The sequence below is a fragment of the Marmota flaviventris genome, chromosome 13, assembly GCF_047511675.1.
Source record: "Marmota flaviventris isolate mMarFla1 chromosome 13, mMarFla1.hap1, whole genome shotgun sequence".
NCBI lineage: Eukaryota > Metazoa > Chordata > Mammalia > Rodentia > Sciuridae > Marmota > Marmota flaviventris.
The window spans coordinates 41,942,393-41,962,891 of record NC_092510.1 but is presented as its reverse complement, the minus strand read 5'-3'; the positions used below and the strand labels follow the sequence as shown (position 1 = coordinate 41,962,891).

The window sequence follows — 20,499 nt, the reverse complement described above, 5'->3', positions numbered from 1 at the left end:
TTGAGATTAGAACCCAGATCTCTCTAGTACCAAAGTTCATATCTTTTGCTGTCCATTATGTGCTGTCATTTATAAGGTGGTCAAACACAAAAGTAACCCACATTTCATGGCTGTTTTTATCTATTAGTTCAGTGGTTTCTAGAATGGCCCTGCTTAAGAGTGGTTAGCAGTTGAATCCACAAAATGTCATCTTTCTTTTTAGATTCATTTTGTTAGGGAAGCTTTGATCATGCCATGTTCTTTAAGCAGACCCTGAGTATTTTATCTTAGATAACTTTCACATTATACAGTGTTGACATCACTTTGGACTCTAGCCTTTTCAGATGTTAGACTCAATTTGCCAGGAATGAACAGTGAGCAACTTTGGACCTTCTGCCTAGATAATGAGGAAGGACTAGGAAAGTTTAAGATCAACAGTAAGGTTGATCAGATAGTAGGAACAAGAAAGCTAGTTGAGAAGTTACTATAGGTGTTAGAATTCAGCGTGATGTATATATCAGAGTGCCCAATGACTTGCTACAAGAGGGAATGAACACTCAAAGTAGTAATCTAATCACTGTTCATGTGATCAGTGACCATACAGTTGTGTGATCTAGGACAGTGATTTCTGAAATCAGAATCTCTGTGGCTAGGGCCCAGAAAGTTGTATATGAAAAATCTTTCCAGATGATTCTCAGGCATGTTCATGTTTGAGAACCTCTGAACTAGAGGAGCAGAACAGCAAGTAGCAGGAAGGAGCAAACCCGAGTCATTGGTAGTTTGACTGACTGCCTCAAATATTTAATAAAAAAATATTGAAAGTGCCAGACCACTGAGTTAGGTACTGGTAATACACAGATAAAGAGATAGAGTATCTCTGGTGATGGGATAAAGAAAAGAATGCATTGGATTCAGGTTGTATTGAACTTGATGAATCGAAGCGGTGGTGTTCTACAGTCAATTGAAAGTCCAACTGGACTGCAAAGAGATCTGGCCTACAGAGTTAACAGTCCATAATTGTGTGAGGAACTAAAACCCTGGGATCTGACTGTCCTGGGTGGAAGCGAGTAGGTGTGGCAATGTGGAATGAGGAAAAGGTCAAAAATCTGAGATTCCTTGATGTCCTGTTAACTACTTCCTCTCCAATCAATAGTACACTGATATCTGTTCTTCTGTTTACACCTTTAGTGAAGGCAGAACTCCTGCCCTAAATAGTATGAGATAGTTGAACACACGACACTCAAAACTGGTCTGTTTCTTCTTGGGTTAGTCTTGATAGTTTGTGCCTTTCAATGAATTTGTCTGTTTTTATTAAAGTTGTCAAATTTATTGTTGTAGCATTATTTATAATGTTCCATTTTTATATGTTTAATACTTTTAGATGGGTTGGGGATATAGCTGAGAGGTACAATGTTTGCCTAGCATGTGTGAGGTCCTGGGTTCAATCTCCATTATCACAAAAAACTCAAACAAAACAAAAACCTTTACAACTACAGATGTCAGTTCTTTTATTACTGATAATGGTAATTTTTTTCATAGTCAGTCTGGCCAAAGGTTTATAAATTTTATTGATTTTTCCAAGATCCAGTTTTTGGTTTTTCTAATTGTTTTTCTGACCCATGTAGTATTAATAAATTATTGCATAAGTTTTTGGTTATCCCATTTACCATTCACATATCATGGAATATTTGCACTTTTATCCTGTGCTCTTTTGAAGAAATATAGGTATTTTTTCATTTTTACTATTAGTAGTTTTATATTTATAATTTAATATTTGATACATATTGCTTTGGTCTCAATGTTCGGGTCTCCCCACTGCAAATTCTTATTTTGAAATTCTAACCCCCAAGGTAATGGTGTTAGAAAGTGAGACCTCTAAGAAGTGATTAGGTCATGAAGGCAGGGTCCTTATGATTGTGATTAGTCCTCTTAAGAAAGAAACCAGAGGGGTGGCTAACCTCTTTGGTCATGTGAAGACTTCTTCAGATACTAAATATGCCAGTGCAGATCTTAGACTTTCAGCTGCTAGACTGATAAAAATAAATTTCTGTTGTTTATAAGTTACTCAATTTATGGTATTTTGTTGAAGCAGGCTCAATAAAGTATGACACATATGAAAACATATGTTACATTTGTAGGTCAAGAAATATAGTCAAATACCTATGAGATTTATATGTTATAAATTGTCAGATCTCATCCATTCTGATTTATTCTCTCCACACTGAGAGGATAACAAAGTAGAGGCATGCATGTCTTTTTAAAGTTTTAATTGTACCTAAGAAAAATTTTTCTCAGTACCAATCAAGTTTGCCTAGATTCTAAGCTAACATTCACTAAGTATTTGCTATGTGCAATGTAGTTTCTATTAGTGTCCTAAGAATCAGGTGTCAAAATCATCTTTTCTATTGATGAAATTTACTTTAAGCTTCATTCCACAGAAAACCCAGCACTAGCTTGAGCAGACATGGGTTTATTTTTTTTCTTAACATAAAGTCTGCAGTTAGTATTTCAAAAATAGTATGGCAGCTCAACAATGTTACATGTGACCTGTTTTTTATGGTAAGTTTCCCAGGAACAGATTCTGTGTTAAGGGTTTTTGAACTTGTGATTTATTACTAAGGTAGTGCTTTCAAGAAAAACTAGGGAAATTAGGGCAAGAGAGGGCAATCTATGTAGCCTTTAAGCAAGGAAATAATCTTATGCTAAAGTCCAGAAGAAGTAGCTTCAGTATGAACTCAAGGAGGGAAGTTCTGAGTGAATGCTTGGTAAGGTTGGTGGGAGAAATATACACTCAGGCACTCATGTCTTTCTGTGCAAGAGGGCAAAGCATCATTTATACCATCAAGCCTGTCCTTGTGAGAAGAACTGCAAATGCTAGATATTGAAAGTACACAGAAGATGGTGGTGGTGAAGATGTGTGGTATTCACAGAAATGTCATCAAAGGATCTAGTGTAAATGAATCCAAGGAGACTTGGACAGAGCATCAATACTGTCTGCTATACCAGAGTTATATCTTTCTCTCTGCTATTTTTTAATGTATAGGTCTTTGTTCCCCCTCATCATCACCTCCTGATCAGAAGGTAGTTATTGTACATTCCGTTTCATATCTATGGCCCTGGTAGGAAGATGGGATGCTGAAAAGGGACATATCAGTCAAACATGTCCCTTAAAAAAGTTCTTCTCAAACACTTATCCTGCCTATATTTTACTATCTGGAACTATATAAAATAGTTACCGTAGATATCTGGAATGGGTTGTTTTTAGTTGGGTAAATGACTAACTGGAACAAAATGAAGTTCCACTGGTAAGCAAGTAAGGTAGAGGTGGTGGATATTAGGTAGACAACTACAAGATTTGTTACATATCCATTTTACAGAGAAACAGAAGTTTCATACCTTGTTGAAGACACACTACCTATAAGTGGTAAGCCAAGCCTATGTTTTTAATATAGTGGGCAGTGATTCATGCATTCTATTTATGATAATGTCCTCTAGGATAGGCTAAAAACTGTGATTGGGTGTGGACATGTGTTACTTCTTATTGACACCTCAACAAGAAATAGCTCATTGATTTTGTCTCTACCAGCTGGCTTTCTTTTGTCTCTTCCACCCAATATTTAGATTTAGCTTGAATCTTGACTATTAATGGAATTGGAACAACTGAATTTACCCTTTTTGCTCAAGATCTGTAGAAGAAACCTGCTTAACATGACTTTGGGAATAGATATATAAACAAATCAGGTGGATACTAGGGTGCAGGGGTAGAGAATTCAGTCCTGTTTCTTTCCTTGATGACAGACCCTCACGGATTTCTGTCACCTTGTATGATTATGTACTGCAGAGTTGGAATTTTAATATATACTATATATGTACATTATACAAGTTTCATATGGACAAGGAGGATAGCTTAAACATATTCTATACTTTCCACAATGTTCAGTGTACATGGTATGTAATTAATTAGTTACTAATAGGAGATGAGATTTCTGGTCTGTACAGGTCATAGTATGAGGGAAGAAGGGATTTGGGGACAAGTCTGACCCAATCTCCACTAGACCATCTCATTTGAAGATTTCACTGTTCACCTTGAAATTTCTTATATGAAGCACAAAGATTGAAATTGTTATTTCTGATTTGTTTTGTTCTGTGTAAGTAGAGATTATGAATCCATCATCCTAGACTTAATTCAAGGTGCTGCATTCTAATTAGATTAACAATTTCCTTTCCAAGTGCCCCCTTCAAATTCAACTCTTAATTATTTCCCCCCAATTCTAAATGACTTCACTCATTCAAATGAAATTTTCTTGACCATATTTCAAGTGTTATGGTTTAGATATGAGGAATCCCTCAAAAGGTCATGTGTGAGACAAAACAAGAAAGCTTAGAGGTGAAATGATTGGGTTATGAGGACCTTAACTTAATCAGTGCAATAATCCACTTGAATGGATTAACTGGGTGGCAACTGTGGGCAGATAGGATGTGGCTGATAAGGTAGGTCACTGGGGGTGTGCCTTAGGGATGTATGTTTTGTCCCTGCTGAGTGGACCTCTCTATCTTCTTCTTTATTGCCATGTCCTAAGAAGCCTTCTTCTGCCACACCCTTTTGCCTTGGTGTTCTGCCTCACCTTGGACTCAGAACAATGGAGTCAGCTGTCTATGAGCTGAGACCTCTGAAACCATAAGCCAAAGTAAACCTTTTTCCTCTTCTAAATTGTTCTTGTTGGGCCTTTTGGTCACAGTGACAAAAAGCTGACTAAAATATCAAGGTATCCAAAAATACATAGAAACTTACAAAATATAAATATGAGAGGAAAAGAAATTTTGACATAATTATCATTTCTGATACAGTTAAATGGACACATTCCGTCTAGTAATGTATACTATGGGCCATCAAAAAAACATGCAAGTAAGTAACAATACCTTGAATATTTTAATTAAATAACATTGATTATGATAATGGTGGAAAATATTTTTAAAAAAGAAAAAAACAAAATCAGATAGCTGACTTAAAAGATATCTAAATAAGGAGTCATAAATCTCAGATTAAGTTCTAGTGAAGGTATGTGTTAGCTGTTTGATCTTGGGTAAAAATCATCTAACATTTTTGTGAGGGCTTCTCTACCAGGCACTAAGAAGACAAAAGCAAAAGTCTTACTTGATTTTGAATTAGCAAAAATATCAGTAAATATTTGATTTACTCTAGAAACCAACATTGATAAATTAGGGTGTGCAAATTCACTTAAGAATTTCAGAATATTCACCGGGTGTAATGGCACACGCCTGTAATCCCAGTGGGTCGGAAGCTGAGGCAGGAGGATTGCGAGTTTAAAGCCAGCCTCAGCAACTTATCTGGCCCTAAGCAACTCAGTGAGACCATGTTTATAAATAAAATACGAAAAATGGCTAGGGATGTGACTCAGTGGTTAAGCACCCTTGGGTTCAATCCCCAGAACCAAAAGAAAAAAGAAAAAGAAAAAAAATTAGAATATTGAGTTGTTTTTATGATAAAATCATTATAGTCATGCATTCTTTTAAAAAGTACAGTTTTATTCAGGATTACAAACAGTATAATGGACATATTTAGTTTATAATTATTTTAAGTATATCATACAGATGCACACAATGTTTACTATTTTTGAAGGAAATGATATAGGTTCTTTTATTTTTGTCTCTATAGTAAAGTTTTAACAAATTATGAAACAATGATATATTATTCTACAGTTGCATAATTTTTATACAATGATTCTCAGCCTCTTTTATCTTATACCCATTAGGTTCCAATGAATTAGAAATTTCAAAGTCCACTTTCAGCAAAGGTTACATGTCATCAATTTTCTATTATTATATTTGCCATTAATTATAAGCCATGTCTATGGAAAATTATAATAGAAATTGCTAAAGATTGAAATAAGCAAAAACCATTCATTTACTAGTTCAAAATGTTATTATATGATCATTAATTTTAGTAGCTTAGTAACAGTAAAACACAAAGATGTTCAGTGAACAATTTTGCCATCAGTAGGCAAAAGTTCTACAGTATTAGGTACCATATGTAAAAATTCTACATTGTAAGGTACACAAAGCAGAATAAAGGTAAGCATGTAGAGTTCGGATGAAATGGAAATGAACGTGGGGGTATTGGTGCCAAAGGATACCTTGGTTAAAATAACTGAAGAAAGGACAGAGTTAAATGAATATTCCATCCGAGCAGAGTCATTGAGAAGCTAAACAACAAAAAGACCTGCTGTGTTTATGGAAAGCAAGGATTAGAAGAAATTTTACCCAAGGTGATGAGCATATCAAAAGTCATAGATCTTGGAAGGTAGGATTCGAAGGACATAGTATGCATAAATGTGAATGGCAGCCAGTTATTGAAATTTTAATGTTAATTTTGTGTCTTTTTTGGGCCTTAGTAAATTAGAGGACTTCTGGTTTCATTATAGTATTTGGATCCCATGCTACTTGAATGCCCTAACCATTCTACTATAACTTAGTATTTTAAGAAAATGTTTCAGTTTGTTAGATATTACCAATAATTTCAATTACATGTGTGAACTGAAATTTGTTTTCTAATGTAGGAAGGCCTTGTTTAAAGTTAACTCTCTCTATAAAAATTATTTCATATTAAATCAGAATTTAAGAAATGAAACAGAGGTAAAATTGTTCATTTTATCAACACTGGATTTGTTTTTCTTAAGTTTCAAATTATCCTTTCCTTTATATTACTTGCCTAAGCATGTAGGCATTTGAAGTGCCATAACTCTTCACAAAAAGAGCCAATCTGAGTGTTACCTAGGGCATTTATAAACACACTCAGTGTTTTATTCTAGTGGATAAATAGTAAGTCTATGCAGTATTTATTCTTTTTATTAACAGCTCTAGTGTTTGAATCTATTGTTTGGAATAAGAGAAAACCATGTATCTCTTTAAAATGGATCCCTATTTAAAGAGCAACTTGAGTTATGGACTCTTCTCTAAAGAGATGTAAACTCTAAATGTGGAAATTCTTTCTGGACTGAATCTAGAAAAAAGTAAAGGTTAGCCTATATCTCTTCAAAAAGCAGATCTTTTTACCAAAACCTTGTTTTATAAACTCATAATGTTGTTGAATATATAGTGATACAAAGAAAAAGAAAACAATTGAAGGATTAGAAAAAATATTTGTACACATAGTAAATAAAACATTCCACAGCATTCTAAGCCATTTCCCCTAGATATTGCCTGTCTCTTTCACTCTTGTCCTCCAGTGGTATCATTTGTGTTGCCCAAACCAGATCCTGCAGGTCTCTGTTACATTAAGGAGAGCTTAAACATGATATTATCACTAGTCTGATTCTTTCCTTCCACCAGAGCAAGCTGATTATCTTTGACTCCTATATACATTCCACGATTACTCTTACATTCGAATGAAACAAAATCAGAGGATTCCTTATGAAGGACAAAGAAGGCCTGGTCTGGCAATGGAGTTTTACACTTTTGCAGCTGAGGAAACAAGAGAAAAAGCAACCAATACGTGAGTCAAAGGTCCAGAATAAGGTCCCTTCATATGTTAATAAAGGTCCCTTCATATGTTAGAACCTGAAGGGGAATAATAATCTATAACTTGGTATTTCCAGCAAGCCTGCTTACTGAGAAAGGAGGTGGGGCAGATGAGTAGAGGGTAAAGGGTGGGTGGTATGATTTAATTTGATTCACTGATGGATAGCATACTTAGAGAGGCAATATGACTTAGAATGACTGAATCTGAATGCAATAGTTCTGGACTTGTACCCTTGGTTTGTAATATACGCTAAGACTTGGGTATGTTGCTTTTCTCTTAAACTTCAATATTTTAGTCTAGCCAGTTTTCTAGATCAGTTAATTCTCATCTAGATGTATGAATAATATAAATAATTTTTATTTTAAATCACTAAGTTTGGGGGATAGTTTGTTATTCAGTAATAGCTGAAATATAAGTCTATGATGTAATATAATAGCTCCACCATAGATGTAACTGTAAGGATTAGATGAGACAGTACTTAGCAAGTGCTTGGTATTTAATAGCTCAGATGAGTTACTTCTTATTATTGAATAGTTATATATGCTAGACACTGTGTTATATACACTTAGGGATATTTTGTTATAGAAAATGCCAGTTACTGACCACTACTTATGTTAATACCTTATATAACTGTATTAGTTAGCTTTATAAATTTGTGTAATTCATCTTCTGTATTATACTTTCATGTTCCTGTCCTTGCTTCTACCTTTGGTTTATTTGTTCTTCAAGATATTTATAGTTCCTTGTCATGACCAATATAATATTGCCTTTTACTAAGTAAACAATATGCAGTGAATCCTATGAGAATGTAGATCATTTTGCTCTCCATAAATCTTGACATGGAAATGTGTGCTGCATCTCCAGCCACCAGACTTGGAGTATAAGAATATTTTACAAAAAACATTTCCTAGAAGAACATAATTCCTAAAGTCAAATAAAAAGAAACTGAGATAAACCTGTATAGCAGTGCTTCTCAAACCTTAATGAAATTGTGCATCTCCTAGAGATTTTTTTTGTGTGTGTGTGTGTGTGCGTGCTGGGGATTGAACCAAGGGCCTTGTGCATGCAAAGCAAGCACTCTACTGACTGAATTATATCCCCAGCCATAAGAATTTGTTAAAATGCTAATTCTGATTCATTCCTTGGAGGGCTTGAACTCCTGCATTTCTAACAAGCACTCAGGTGATTCTGTGCTGCTGGGAGATTCCAGATTTTGAGCAACAAGGTCACATATACTTTTCTCCTTCCCCTACTGCAGAAGCAAGTCATTAGTAGTACCCGTTTTATTTACATCACAAACAAAACTCCTTCTTCAAAATATCCCAATACCCAAATATACACACATGGATAGAGTTAATCACCATAATTATATAATCATGTATCTATTACCTCCACAGACTGCGCCTTGTTGTTGGCATGAAGCAAGATGTCTCTGTCTTTTGTAGGACTCAGGTTTACCATCAACATCTTACCATCGACACCATCACCTTACAATTAAAATGATAATTAGTAAGGTAATGCAGTTTTCAACCAGCTAGATTTAACTACTCTACCATGTATATATACTTCAAAAATTCATGTTGTACATAACAAATACCCAGGTTCATTTGTCATTAATTATAAAATTAATAATAAGAAAGAAGATAAATTTTAAATTATAATGACTTGCAACTCATTTTTAATTTAAGTCTTTTTAACACCCAGAAAAGAGTTCAAGATATCAAATAAAATAACTACTTCATTCACTTAAAGATATTTGCACCCAAATGAAAGTAAAAGAGTCATTATTAAATAAGAAGAGGGTTCTTCTGAATTTCTCGAAGGAGAGAGGTTGGTATTTAAAAAATATGCTTTCCAACTGAAGAATTGTGACTCATGGGCACTTCTCTGGGCATCAGCTCCCCTGTCTGCCTATAAAGCTATAGGGCTTTACATGGTTGTCCTCTAATATCTACTTCCTTTTATATATAATAATAAAAGATTTCCTAGCCTGCTTCTCATGGCTTCATGCAGCAATGGACTAAGTTCTTAGGTGTAACTTCTAGTTGTACATTCATTTTCCTCTGTCTCACTGATTGGACATTGCCATCGTAGCTAGGAATATTGAACCATGTAGATGCTGATAGAGCCACAGTGTAGAAGCTGTGTGTCTGGACAAACTTTGAGCAGAACTGCCATTCCAGTCCTGGGTAAGAGATTTTTATTAAATGCAGCCAAACCTTTATCCTAAGTATTAATCTAGAAAATTAATGTGATGGAATAAATTCTCTAAGAATCTAAGATTTTATTGTGAGTGTGGGTTGGAGAGAGCTTTTTGAAACAATCTTTCTTTCCCATGGAGTATTTTGGATTTATCTTTACTACAAACTTAAGAATTTCAGCACTACAAATACCTAAGCCTCCAAATTACCTGATTCGCTTGAGGGGTATGGAGACTCATAGTAGCGCAGTAATACCTTGTCTGAAAGAGAATGCATAAGATCACTTTTGTGAGATACATTTTTATCAAAAGGTTTCAGTTCCATCATATTCATAACATCAGAGAATATCCTCGCCTTTTTATTATGCATCAACAAAAGCAAACATTTCTTGGTTCTGAGAAGGTCTTAAAATTTGAAGGTCTTAAAATTTGCTCTGACAAATTCAACACAGTTATTATTAAATATTTATGATGTTGATAGCAGTGGTATATTCCTTTTGTTAAAGATTATAATTTATTGATATTAATAAGGCTAGAAAGATCTAGTGGGTAATTTAGCAATAGCAAATACATGTAGCTCCTCCTTCCATAGTTCACAACATGTATACTCTTAATATCTATATTCTTGCATTAAGTAATCCTAATTAAACTTCTGAATCCTTCTCAACATAGCGATGTTCAGGTGTCCACTGACAATGTATTAGAATGAGCAAATATAAGTAAATCTATTTGCTGTATCTAAATTAATCCATTGTTGATGGTTTGGTAGATTTATTTTTTTAATCATCATTACATAATTTTAGATAAGGAAATATTCTACCTTTTTCTTGGTCTTTTGGCTGGTCTTCAACATTGGTCACATAATTTCCATCCTCCCAAATAAAACGAACATGTTGATTATTGTATGTACTCAGGGAAGCGCAAGATTCTGTGAAAAAAGAAACTCCTATAACAAGTGAAATTCTTGTTTCCATGGGAAATAAAACTTGTTCTTGGGAATAAAACTTGTTACCATGAATAATTCTTTTGACAAACTGTTTTTGAAGTGTGTCCTCAAAATTTTTTTTCTTTGCAATTTGAGCTACATTTTGTCATTAGTTGTGAATAGATGAAAGCCTTTGGCACAAAGCTTTATGCAGCTCAAAGGCTGAGGTGTAACACCTGGATGGGATTAAAAGTGCTTAGTCTCCTGAATAAATGCCGTAGGAGCACCTAGAATGTTTATGGGAGGGTTTGGTGGGGAGAAAGAAGCTGAAAAAGTGATGGGAATTGCCTGAAGAAACCTTCATTTTTTGGTTTCCCATGGTCTAGGGAACTGTGGGAAAGAAGGGACTTTATTTTGATAGACATAGGTAAATGAATGCCCATCTACAAAATGTGGTTACTTAGAGAATTTTATAGTCCAGGGGAATTCAGATATAATCACAGTTCTCTCCTTTAAGCTAAATAACAGAGATACTTAGAGCAATTTTCCTAACATTTTTTAATGTCACAGCACACATAGAAAATGATAATATACTTTTATATACCTTTATTTTATTTATTTTTATGTGGTGCTAAGGATTGAACCCAGGGCTTCGTATGTGCTAGGCGAGTGCTCTACCACTAAGCCATAACCCCAGCCCAAAAATGATAATATTTTTAAAGCGTGCAGGGATAAACTGGTTCAGATTTAGGGGGTACTGATATAGGGCCTGCAGAGGGAAAAAATCACTGTATCTTCTTTATGTAACAGAATTATACTAAAAAATATACAAAATATAATATAAAATATATAAAAGAGATTGCTAAAAATTGAATTTATATGTGAACTTGTAAAGCAAAGTGATTTAAAGACCCTTAGTGAGAAACTTCAGTATTACTTTTGTGAACTTAATATGTTTTTATCAGGAATAATGCTTTAAGTGGCAACATGTAATTACTTATCAAGTTTCCTGAATGATGATTCATTCACTTCTTCCCCCAACCCACTTTGGTGCTGGGTATTGGACCAGGGCCTTGCACATGCTAGACAAGTACTCGACCACTAAGCTACACCCCTAGTCCCTCTTCACTTCCTGATAGTTACCAGCAATTTGAATTTATGTGCAAGTAGGTGATAAAATTGAAAACCATTGTAACTTTAAAATATATTATGTTGAAATTATATTTCAAAAAATAATAGATCTTCCTTTCCTTTAATGGACAAAATGTTGAATTTGGGGGAATAATAGATATTTTTCTTTCAAAGGACAATGTATTTCCAGTGGGAATAACATATATAGGATTCCAAATAATGACAAGCATCTCAAAATCATGATGATGTGCTAACTATAGAATACACAAGCATTGTTAGATCAGTTACACCTGTTTGGATACCACTAAATGGGCATATCGGCATCAAACAGAGGTTCTTGATACATATGAAAACAAATTTGGAGCTGCCTACTTGTGTCTTACCTCCCTCCTCCCCCCAACACCACCCCTATGACCCATCACACCTCTGATACTTGATGTGTCAAGTGCTCTAGTATTTTCTTGGATCCTAGCTATTTCAAAGATGGAGTGCTCCTTAGCAGGTTGATAGGCAGCAAATAACTGATGTATTTCTTTGTGCTTTCCACCTGTAGGTCAGAAGTTGAACAGGAATGGACCATCAGTCCCCACTCTGCATACATGCCATTTCCTTTTGATGCTTCTAAGTCTGCTTGCTGACAGTGGTAAATGATCCCAGGACTTTGGACACCCCATGGTCTGATGGGATTAATACCTCCTGACATATTTATACCCTAGCAGAGCACACTAGGAGGGAGAAAACTGATCACCTATGGTCTCAACACTCCAAAAGCAATCACTTAGCCCTCTAGTTTGCCCCTTTAAATAAAATTACTTAGAAATATTATAAACTTATTTATATATAATCTTGTATCCTTTATTTTTACTTAATATTATAACATAACTGTATATCCCTCATGCTGTTAAAAACTCTTTATATGCCCCTTTACTCTTTTGGGTGAGGAAGAAATTTATGTATTTAAATATGGTAAGTGAAGGCAAATAGATACCCATTGCTGTTGCCATGAAACATAGTTTCCCTTACCTGTTTTTTGTGAACAATGTTTGGTGATTTCTTTCCTGAAGTAACAGGCCTTCTTTTTTATGGTAAGGCCAGAGCGTAGCTTCATACAATACACATGGCAGATTTCTTTGGTCTTCTGTTGGGATTCTAAACAATGAAAAATTGTTATGTTTTACTCTGTTCATCTTTATCTTTTTGCAAACCCTAAGTGCAGCAGATGAAAGCAAGTATAGATCCACTGTATTTTACCAGAAACTCTTGGAGCCAATTGTGTTTTAAAATTCAGAGATTTTTTTTAGATTTTAGCATTGTAATATAGAACATATATCATCCATATGTAGTACCTTTAATGGGCTGGTGTAGCACTGTTTAGTCAAAAATTAATTAATCTTACAGTGAAATATTGGAAAATTTACAAAAAGTAAAATAAAGATATTCAGATTGGGACTTAATGGACAAATGAATTCAGATCATATGTTGCTGCCAAATGAATTATGAAAAATTTTAGGTTTTTAGAAAACATTTTGGTTTTCAGAATTCCATATGAGGAATTACAAGCCAACATTTAATAAACATAAATTTTTGCCTAAGAGGAAATACATATGGCTATGTGAAATCTGAGATCTAAAATAGATCTACTTACATAAAATACACTTAATAATTTTGCAGGGATAGCTATATTCTATGAAGGTTATTGACACTAAAATAACTAACATCTTCTAAGTGTCAACAGTGGGCCAAGTACTGTGCTAATTATTTTACATATTTCACTTAATTCTTCATAATAATCTTGCAAGTTAGACATTATTATCCCAATTTTATAGGTGATAATCTGAGGCTTTTAGGAGTCATGTAAAATTGTCCAAATTTACAAGGCTGATGAGAAGTTGTGACTGAGGTGTGTCTAATATAAAAACAACTTTTCTCACCCTACCTCCATTTAAGAAAATGCTACACTATTGTTTGAGGTACTAACAAAGTGCAAATTCAAATCTAAAAAAATTGAAGTAGAAAAGTTAATCGTTATTCAGTAAGTCTTACTTAATTTGGCCAAATAAAAATTTGTGCCAAATTTTAAAAAATCAGTTGGAAATTGGAAATCATAACAACCTCTCAGAGTTACACAGAGTGAAAACTAAAACATGAATCAGGCCAGTTGCCATGGCACATGCCTGTAATCCCAGCAGCTCAGGAGACTGAGGCAGGATGATTGTGAGTTCAAAGCCAGCTGCATCAACAGCAAGGTGCTAAGGAACTCAGTGAGACCCCTCTCTCTAAATAAAATACAAAAAAGGGCTATGAATGTGGCTCAGTGGTTGAGTGCTCCTGAGAGTTCAATCCCCAGTACCCCCCCCAAAAAAAACCAAACACAAGTCAGATGATCTCAATTTTCAACATTATATAGTAAATGAACCATCAAAAAAATTATACTATATAGTTAAATTTCAATTATTCACAGTAATTCAGAAAAGAAAATAATTCTGACTTTGGGAGCCAATCAAAGATATTTTTCAATTTTCTAGAAGATTTGCCTTCCTAGTAGAATGCTTATAAAGACCTGTGAGTATTTTCACCTGTTTGAACAAGGAATTGGCCACTCCACCATGGAACTCCCTGACTTCTCTTGACAATTCAAAAATATCAGCTACAGTATCTCACATTTATAAAGTACTTTTATAGTTACAAAAATAATTTACAAAGTTAAGTAGTGCCAGAGCCAGCATTGTACTTGCTCTCCTGATAATTTAATACAATACTTTATTAACTATACTACATCATGCCTTCAGAGTTTAGAGGCTTAAGACCACACCAAAAAATCTGTTTATTCCTTATATGCTTCTATTTATGTAATAGTTGGCATCACATGGGAACATGGTAGTCATCTCTAATATTGAATGTAGACTCTAGGGAAAAAGAAATGGGTCTTGGGTAATTTGAAGTAAGGGTCATGACATGTACAAGTATTGTGGAGGTAAAAGAAGAAAAGGGGTTAGGAAGAGAGTTAAATGTATGAATGTGTGGAGCTAACATCTAGTGGGACATTCACTAGTTATAATTCATGGGGAATGTGACTACATTTGAAATATTGTAAATACTTTACCTTGGAAGAATTTGGGAGAAGTTATACTTTGGTGCTCTAGGCAGCTGAAAGTGTGAGGGTCGTGTGGGGGTTATGCAGGAGAGAGTGTTCTACTGGTGTCAGGGAACCAGCTCAAATCTACACAAGGGCTATTACCAATTCCTGTGTCTCCATCCTGCTTGCTCTCTGAGGGTAGAGTCTTAGTGTGACTTTTAAGAAAATTCTCATAGCTAATATCATCATTGTAACAGCATGAGTTCCCTAAGGCAATTCTAGTGAGTACATAGGAAGAGGCCTGGAAATCTTTCTGTAGTTTTGGCGCCATGGTTGACAGATTTGAAAAACTTCATCTTTCATTTCTTCCTCAAATACCTATTTCACTATGCTTTTTTCTCATTGCTTCCTAATCTTGATCTCTGTGGCATTTGACTCTGGAGACCACTTCCTTTCTTGAATCCCTCTGCCCTTATTGCTATGTGACTAAGTACACTGGTTCCCTGTGTTTCTTTCTGATCAGTTTACCTCTGTCTCCTTGTTAGTTCTTCCTCTGCCTAAAATGTCAGTGTACCATATGGTTTTCTCCTTTGCCTTCTCTCACTCTAAACTTTCTTTCCAGGCAATCTTGCTTGTTCCAGTGACTTCAAACATCTGCTTAGTGGCTGATGATTCCGCAAACTGTAACTTTATCTTTTGTCTTTTTCCTGAACTTTCTTCACAGGGCATTTGGAATTAGCTACCTTCAAGCATTTCTGTTTCTATCTATGTATGTCCTCAGGAATGAAATTATGGACATCTTTACCTGGATGACCTATAGCTCCCTCAAGCTAAAATATGCCAGTAATGATGATGAGGATGAGGGTGATTATAAAAATAAAACACCTTTATCTTTCTCTACCCTCAATATATTTCTCCGGAATCCCCTCTCTTGAAAAATAGTACAACTGTCTACCATTATCTGATCAATTCTTAAATCAGAAAGGTGAGAATCAGAAAGTTAGTATCTCTTTCTTTCTTTCCATCCTTCAATTTAGTCAATATGTAATTAAAGCTTATTAATTTCACCTTTCACATATATCTGGATTGTAGTTCTTCCTCTCCATTTTGTTGTCTTAGGTCAGGCCTTCATCATCAGTCCTCTAGATGATACAGTAGACCTCTAATCAGTTTCCATTTCTCTCTTGACACTCATTCTATTTTCACACATCATTCCCCAGTTAAACATTTTCAGTGGTTTCCTCTAGTCCACAGTATAAACTGAAGTTCCTTCACTAACAGAAAAATCTTATATGAATAGATTTAAACTAAAAGGGTTGATCTCTACCTAGTCCTGACTAACTGTGTCATGCAGGACTATGGGCCCAGTATTTCTAGATCTTTAGATTTTTTGAGAGAACCTATACATATAGATTCTCATGAAAAGTTCCTAATTTTGAAAAGTTGTCTCAATTAAAAACAATACTGTTCAGGCCAATAAATGCTTCTGTAGGCTGTATATGTCCATGAATAAAGGAGGCGAGCTTGTTAGGAAGAGAAAGTACTGATGAATGTTGGGGAACAGAAGCAGGAGAGGAGAAGGACCTGACCTTGGGGAATATCTTCCTGGAAACTGGAAGGGGAGAAGTTTAGAGAGGGTCTTTCCTCCAGGTCATGAAATTCTCTACCATGTTGGCATCAGAGGTGAAATTTTCCAGGGGTGAACTAATGTGTGACTGGCTGTGTGGATGGATATTGAGTTTTATGGCTTGTGAATTGTGAATTGTGTCATATCCAGGTAAACCAAGGGAGTTTGAGAAAGAAATGAAGTAGTGTGTGTGTGTGTGTGTGTGTGTGTGTGTGTGTGTGTTCTTTGTGGCTTGAGGGCTCAGAGCAGAAGATTATTTAGAAAAATAACGTGACATTTCTTGCACTTTTGAGTTTTGAGAAATGGTTCAGATCTGTCATAAATTGCATAGGTCTCTGTTGAATTTTTTACCAAGTGTTTAAATACCTATTATTGTAGTATGGTACTGAGTTGATATTATTGGAAAGGAAATTTTCTTAAGGGATGATAAAAATGTGTTGTATTGCAAAGTCATATTTTGGGATTATCTTTATCACTGTCCTCTGGTGCAGATAAGTAGTTCCTGAACTCATAAAAGAGGAGTTACATTTTAACTTTGGTATCAATACCAGAAACTCTAATAAACCCTACTCCCTCATTCCTATATCTGTAAAGAACCCTTATTTCCTGGGATACAAAAAATACTTTCTTTATTAAGAAGGAATTCGGGGACATGGAGTAACTGTTTTTGCACAAAGCATTTCAACTTAGTAAAGTGATTAATTTAATAATGATTTTTTGGCCAAAACTAGTGTCAAATTAGTGTTTTCCCTGGTTACCAAAAAATAGTGTGCATGGGCCAGACCCTCATGGAGGACAGAAGAGGACAGAAATGATATTCCTTAACACTGTTGTCTCTTCTAGCCTTAAAGGTGTTAATGGAAAGGGTGAGGAACATAAAGGATAATGATATGCCAGTTGCCATTATCATTCCTTATCCTCCGTTTTTTCTCCAGCCCACCAGGGTTCTGTTAACTCTCTTATGTTACTGTTTCCATGTGAAAAAATGAGTGTATAAATTTACATGATTCCTTTTTAGGTAGATAATTTTAAAAATATATATGTTTTAGTTGTAGGTGAACACAATACCTTTATTTTATTTATATGTGATGCTGAGGATCGAACCCAGGGCTCAACACATGTTAGGCGAGCACTCCATCCCTGAGCCACAACCCCAGCCCTTAGGTAGATAATTTTAAGGGTTAAATAGGCATAGAGCCCTTCTATCTCAGAGATGTGGCTATTATTTGACTATATTTCCTTTTTATCTTATTCCAAACTCTCTTAGTTTTTTAAAAATATTTTTTAGTTATAGATGGATGCAATATCTTTGTTTTGTTTATTCATTTTTATGTGGTGCTGAGGATTGAACTCACTGCCTTAAATGTGTGAGGCAAGTGCTCTGCCACTGAGCCACAAATCCAGCCCCTAAACTCTCTTAGTTTTAACTACATAAACATGAGTTTCATTTGGTCGATTCTGCTTCATCTGAGGACTGGATTATTCAAATATCTTCACTTGTTATTCTCTCCTTCATCAGTATTTGCAAGTCAAGACCACATGGTACACCAATTGTCTTCAGTATTTGTTGAATGAAAATAGATTAGTTTAGAATTTTGTTTTTTAATTAGGAAAAGGTTTGGGGATTTGGTAGCAAAAGGTGTGGGGACAATAAAAGGATCAACATAGAAGGCTATAATTTATATTATTCATAAGTTTAAATTATCTGGGCTATTCCTATCTCATGATGTATTAAATAAGCAAAAGTTGGCTGTCATATCTATGAGCTATCCTTTTTAAAATTTTAATTCTTTTATTCTTAGAAGCTTTTGGCAAGGTAACATGTAATCATTGGAATAATAAAGATTTGACACCAGATAAAAATAGTGTAATATAATCAAGAATGCTTAAGTCCTTACCTCTTATCTTGCAGGGTTTTACCAAGGTCCTATCTGCTGTGCTGCTCAGCTTTGCTGAGGAGATTTTGGGGGTTGAATACTTCATTTTAGGCTTCATTCTTTCAGATTTCTGTTGAATTAAGATATAATATTAGTTCAACTTTCTTAACTTGAAAACAATCAAGAACCATGACTAACTCAATATAAAATTGATAACCACATTTTTAAAATTAAGTAAAATTTGAACAAGTATTCTAATTATACTTTTATACTGGAATATAGCCATAAAACAGATAGAACTGCAAAGAAATTTAAACTTTAGTTATGTTTATTATTAGTGGTAATACCAGTATTGAAATTCTGAGATTGTTTAGTTATACTGTAGTACATAAAAAATAGAAGACATATTGATGCTATATGGTTTTCATTGTAGGGGAAAGGAGATACAAATATAAAATTAAAGAAGCCCAAGAAAAAACCCTATAAATATTAAAACTTAATCAATAAACCAACTCCCAGCAATAAATGTGTGCCCATATCTTAGTTTCTAAATATTTCTGCCAGAAGAAATCTCAAGATCTACTCCAGATCTGAGACTGGGAAAATAGTAGTAAACATGGAACATTCTTTGTGCCAGAAAGCATTATTGTTTCAAAAGCATACATGAGCTGCCTTGAAGTGTTTCCCACTGGCCAAATTTGGCATTATTTGAATATCAAAAAGAATAATGATGGTAATTGACTATAAGCATTTAACTCATTAGGTTCCACGTTTTCAGCTCTGTGAATATTTCAACAAAATCAACATAGATGCATTAAAATAGGTTGGAAGTCACAATCTAGATCTCACACACACACACACACACACACATATATATATTCCTTATATATACTTCTGTATATATGAAATATATGTTTTCAAACACTTTAATCATTCACCTATTACTTTTACCAAAATAATAGAACTCTAAAAACATAATTGTTTCAAAAGTTACCAAAAGTTGTATATTCATTGCTTAATTTGTTTTCATAAGTGTCCCACATCTGGAATGATGGGACTTGATGGGTTAATAAGAAACCCACAAATATATGGCATTTCTTGACAATGAATGAATAGAAAGGGATCTATTCATTACAGAAGGAATGATAAAACTAGAAAAATCACCATCTTGCAGCTTCCAACTTAATACTTAGTTCAGGAAAGGATTACCAATGGATGTTATACCTTGAACAAGCTGGATTGCATTGTCATATTGAAAGAATATGGAATTCTCCATCATAAATTGTGGAAAGCTTTTTATTCTTTCAATATGATACTACAAGCTGGCTTCATAATCAAGGTATGGCAGTATTGTGGTTTCTGGAAGAGTAGGACTTCTCCAGTTGACTTTGCCTGAAATTCTGCCAATGATTATTGATTTTTTTTAAAGCATTGAACTCCTATTTTGTTACATTTAAAAAAAAACCCCACAAATTAGCTAAGAAGTGGGTATAATTTAAACCTTTTCTAAACTTCAGGTGTATCAGCTCTTCTAGCTGAGTAAGAGAGGAGTCTCTGGGTTAGAGGATTCTTTAGAAGATAAACATCATACACCTTTGTTTTTGTCTGTAGATAACTCTACACAGGTTGAAATTCCAAATTATCTTCTCTAGGTGGAGCTAGAATCTTATATGCAAGTTGCTTATTTATAGTCAGTCCCCTTGAGCAAAATCCTCAAAGGAAGACTCCCTGTTATGCCCCTCAATTTTGTCTTGGAGTGGATATTATCCTTACACTGCTTGAGGACATCAGATAAATCCTACTTCTTTCTCTGATTCTCCCACCTTTATTGATCGAGAATGCTGAGAAGCAGAGAACCTTATAGTTGTAGTCCCTCACCCTACAAATGAGTAGATTGAGATTCTGGAAGATGCCTTGCCTAGGCTCACAAAAACAGCTGTGAGCATAATCTAGTCTATTGACTACCATCTTAATGTGAGCACTTCTCCATTCTGTCTCCTTCCATCCCCATTCTATGGCCCCTCCCTCTTCAAAATGTAGTGGGGGTAGTCAGGGGAAAGAACTGGGAATTTCACTTAAAACACCCAGCTTTTCTTCTACACAAGCAGTTGTCCAACTTCTTTGAAATAATAAATTTCTGAATA

At 34.7% G+C, this 20,499-nt stretch overlaps 1 protein-coding gene across 9 annotated transcripts in view; it reads right to left on the bottom strand.

Moving 5' to 3' along the window:
- Positions 1–6,761: 6,761 nt before the first annotated feature.
- The window catches only part of Il33 (interleukin 33), a 201,441-nt gene continuing 187,703 nt past the window's right edge, over positions 6,762–20,499 (bottom strand). For 8 of the 9 annotated variants that reach the window (XM_071600623.1, XM_071600628.1, XM_071600625.1 and 5 more), the window contains 7 exons: positions 18,377–18,485; positions 12,799–12,924; positions 12,200–12,322; positions 10,540–10,647; positions 9,930–9,980; positions 8,909–9,006; positions 6,762–7,461 (listed from right to left, as the gene is read on the bottom strand). In XM_071600623.1, the coding sequence (XP_071456724.1) occupies positions 7,270–7,461; positions 8,909–9,006; positions 9,930–9,980; positions 10,540–10,647; positions 12,200–12,322; positions 12,799–12,924; positions 18,377–18,473 (795 nt within the window). In that variant the 5' untranslated portion in view covers positions 18,474–18,485 and the 3' untranslated portion in view covers positions 6,762–7,269. The remainder of the gene's footprint in view (positions 7,462–8,908; positions 9,007–9,929; positions 9,981–10,539; positions 10,648–12,199; positions 12,323–12,798; positions 12,925–18,376; positions 18,486–20,499) is intronic. The other variant, XM_071600630.1, reaches the window with a different exon arrangement.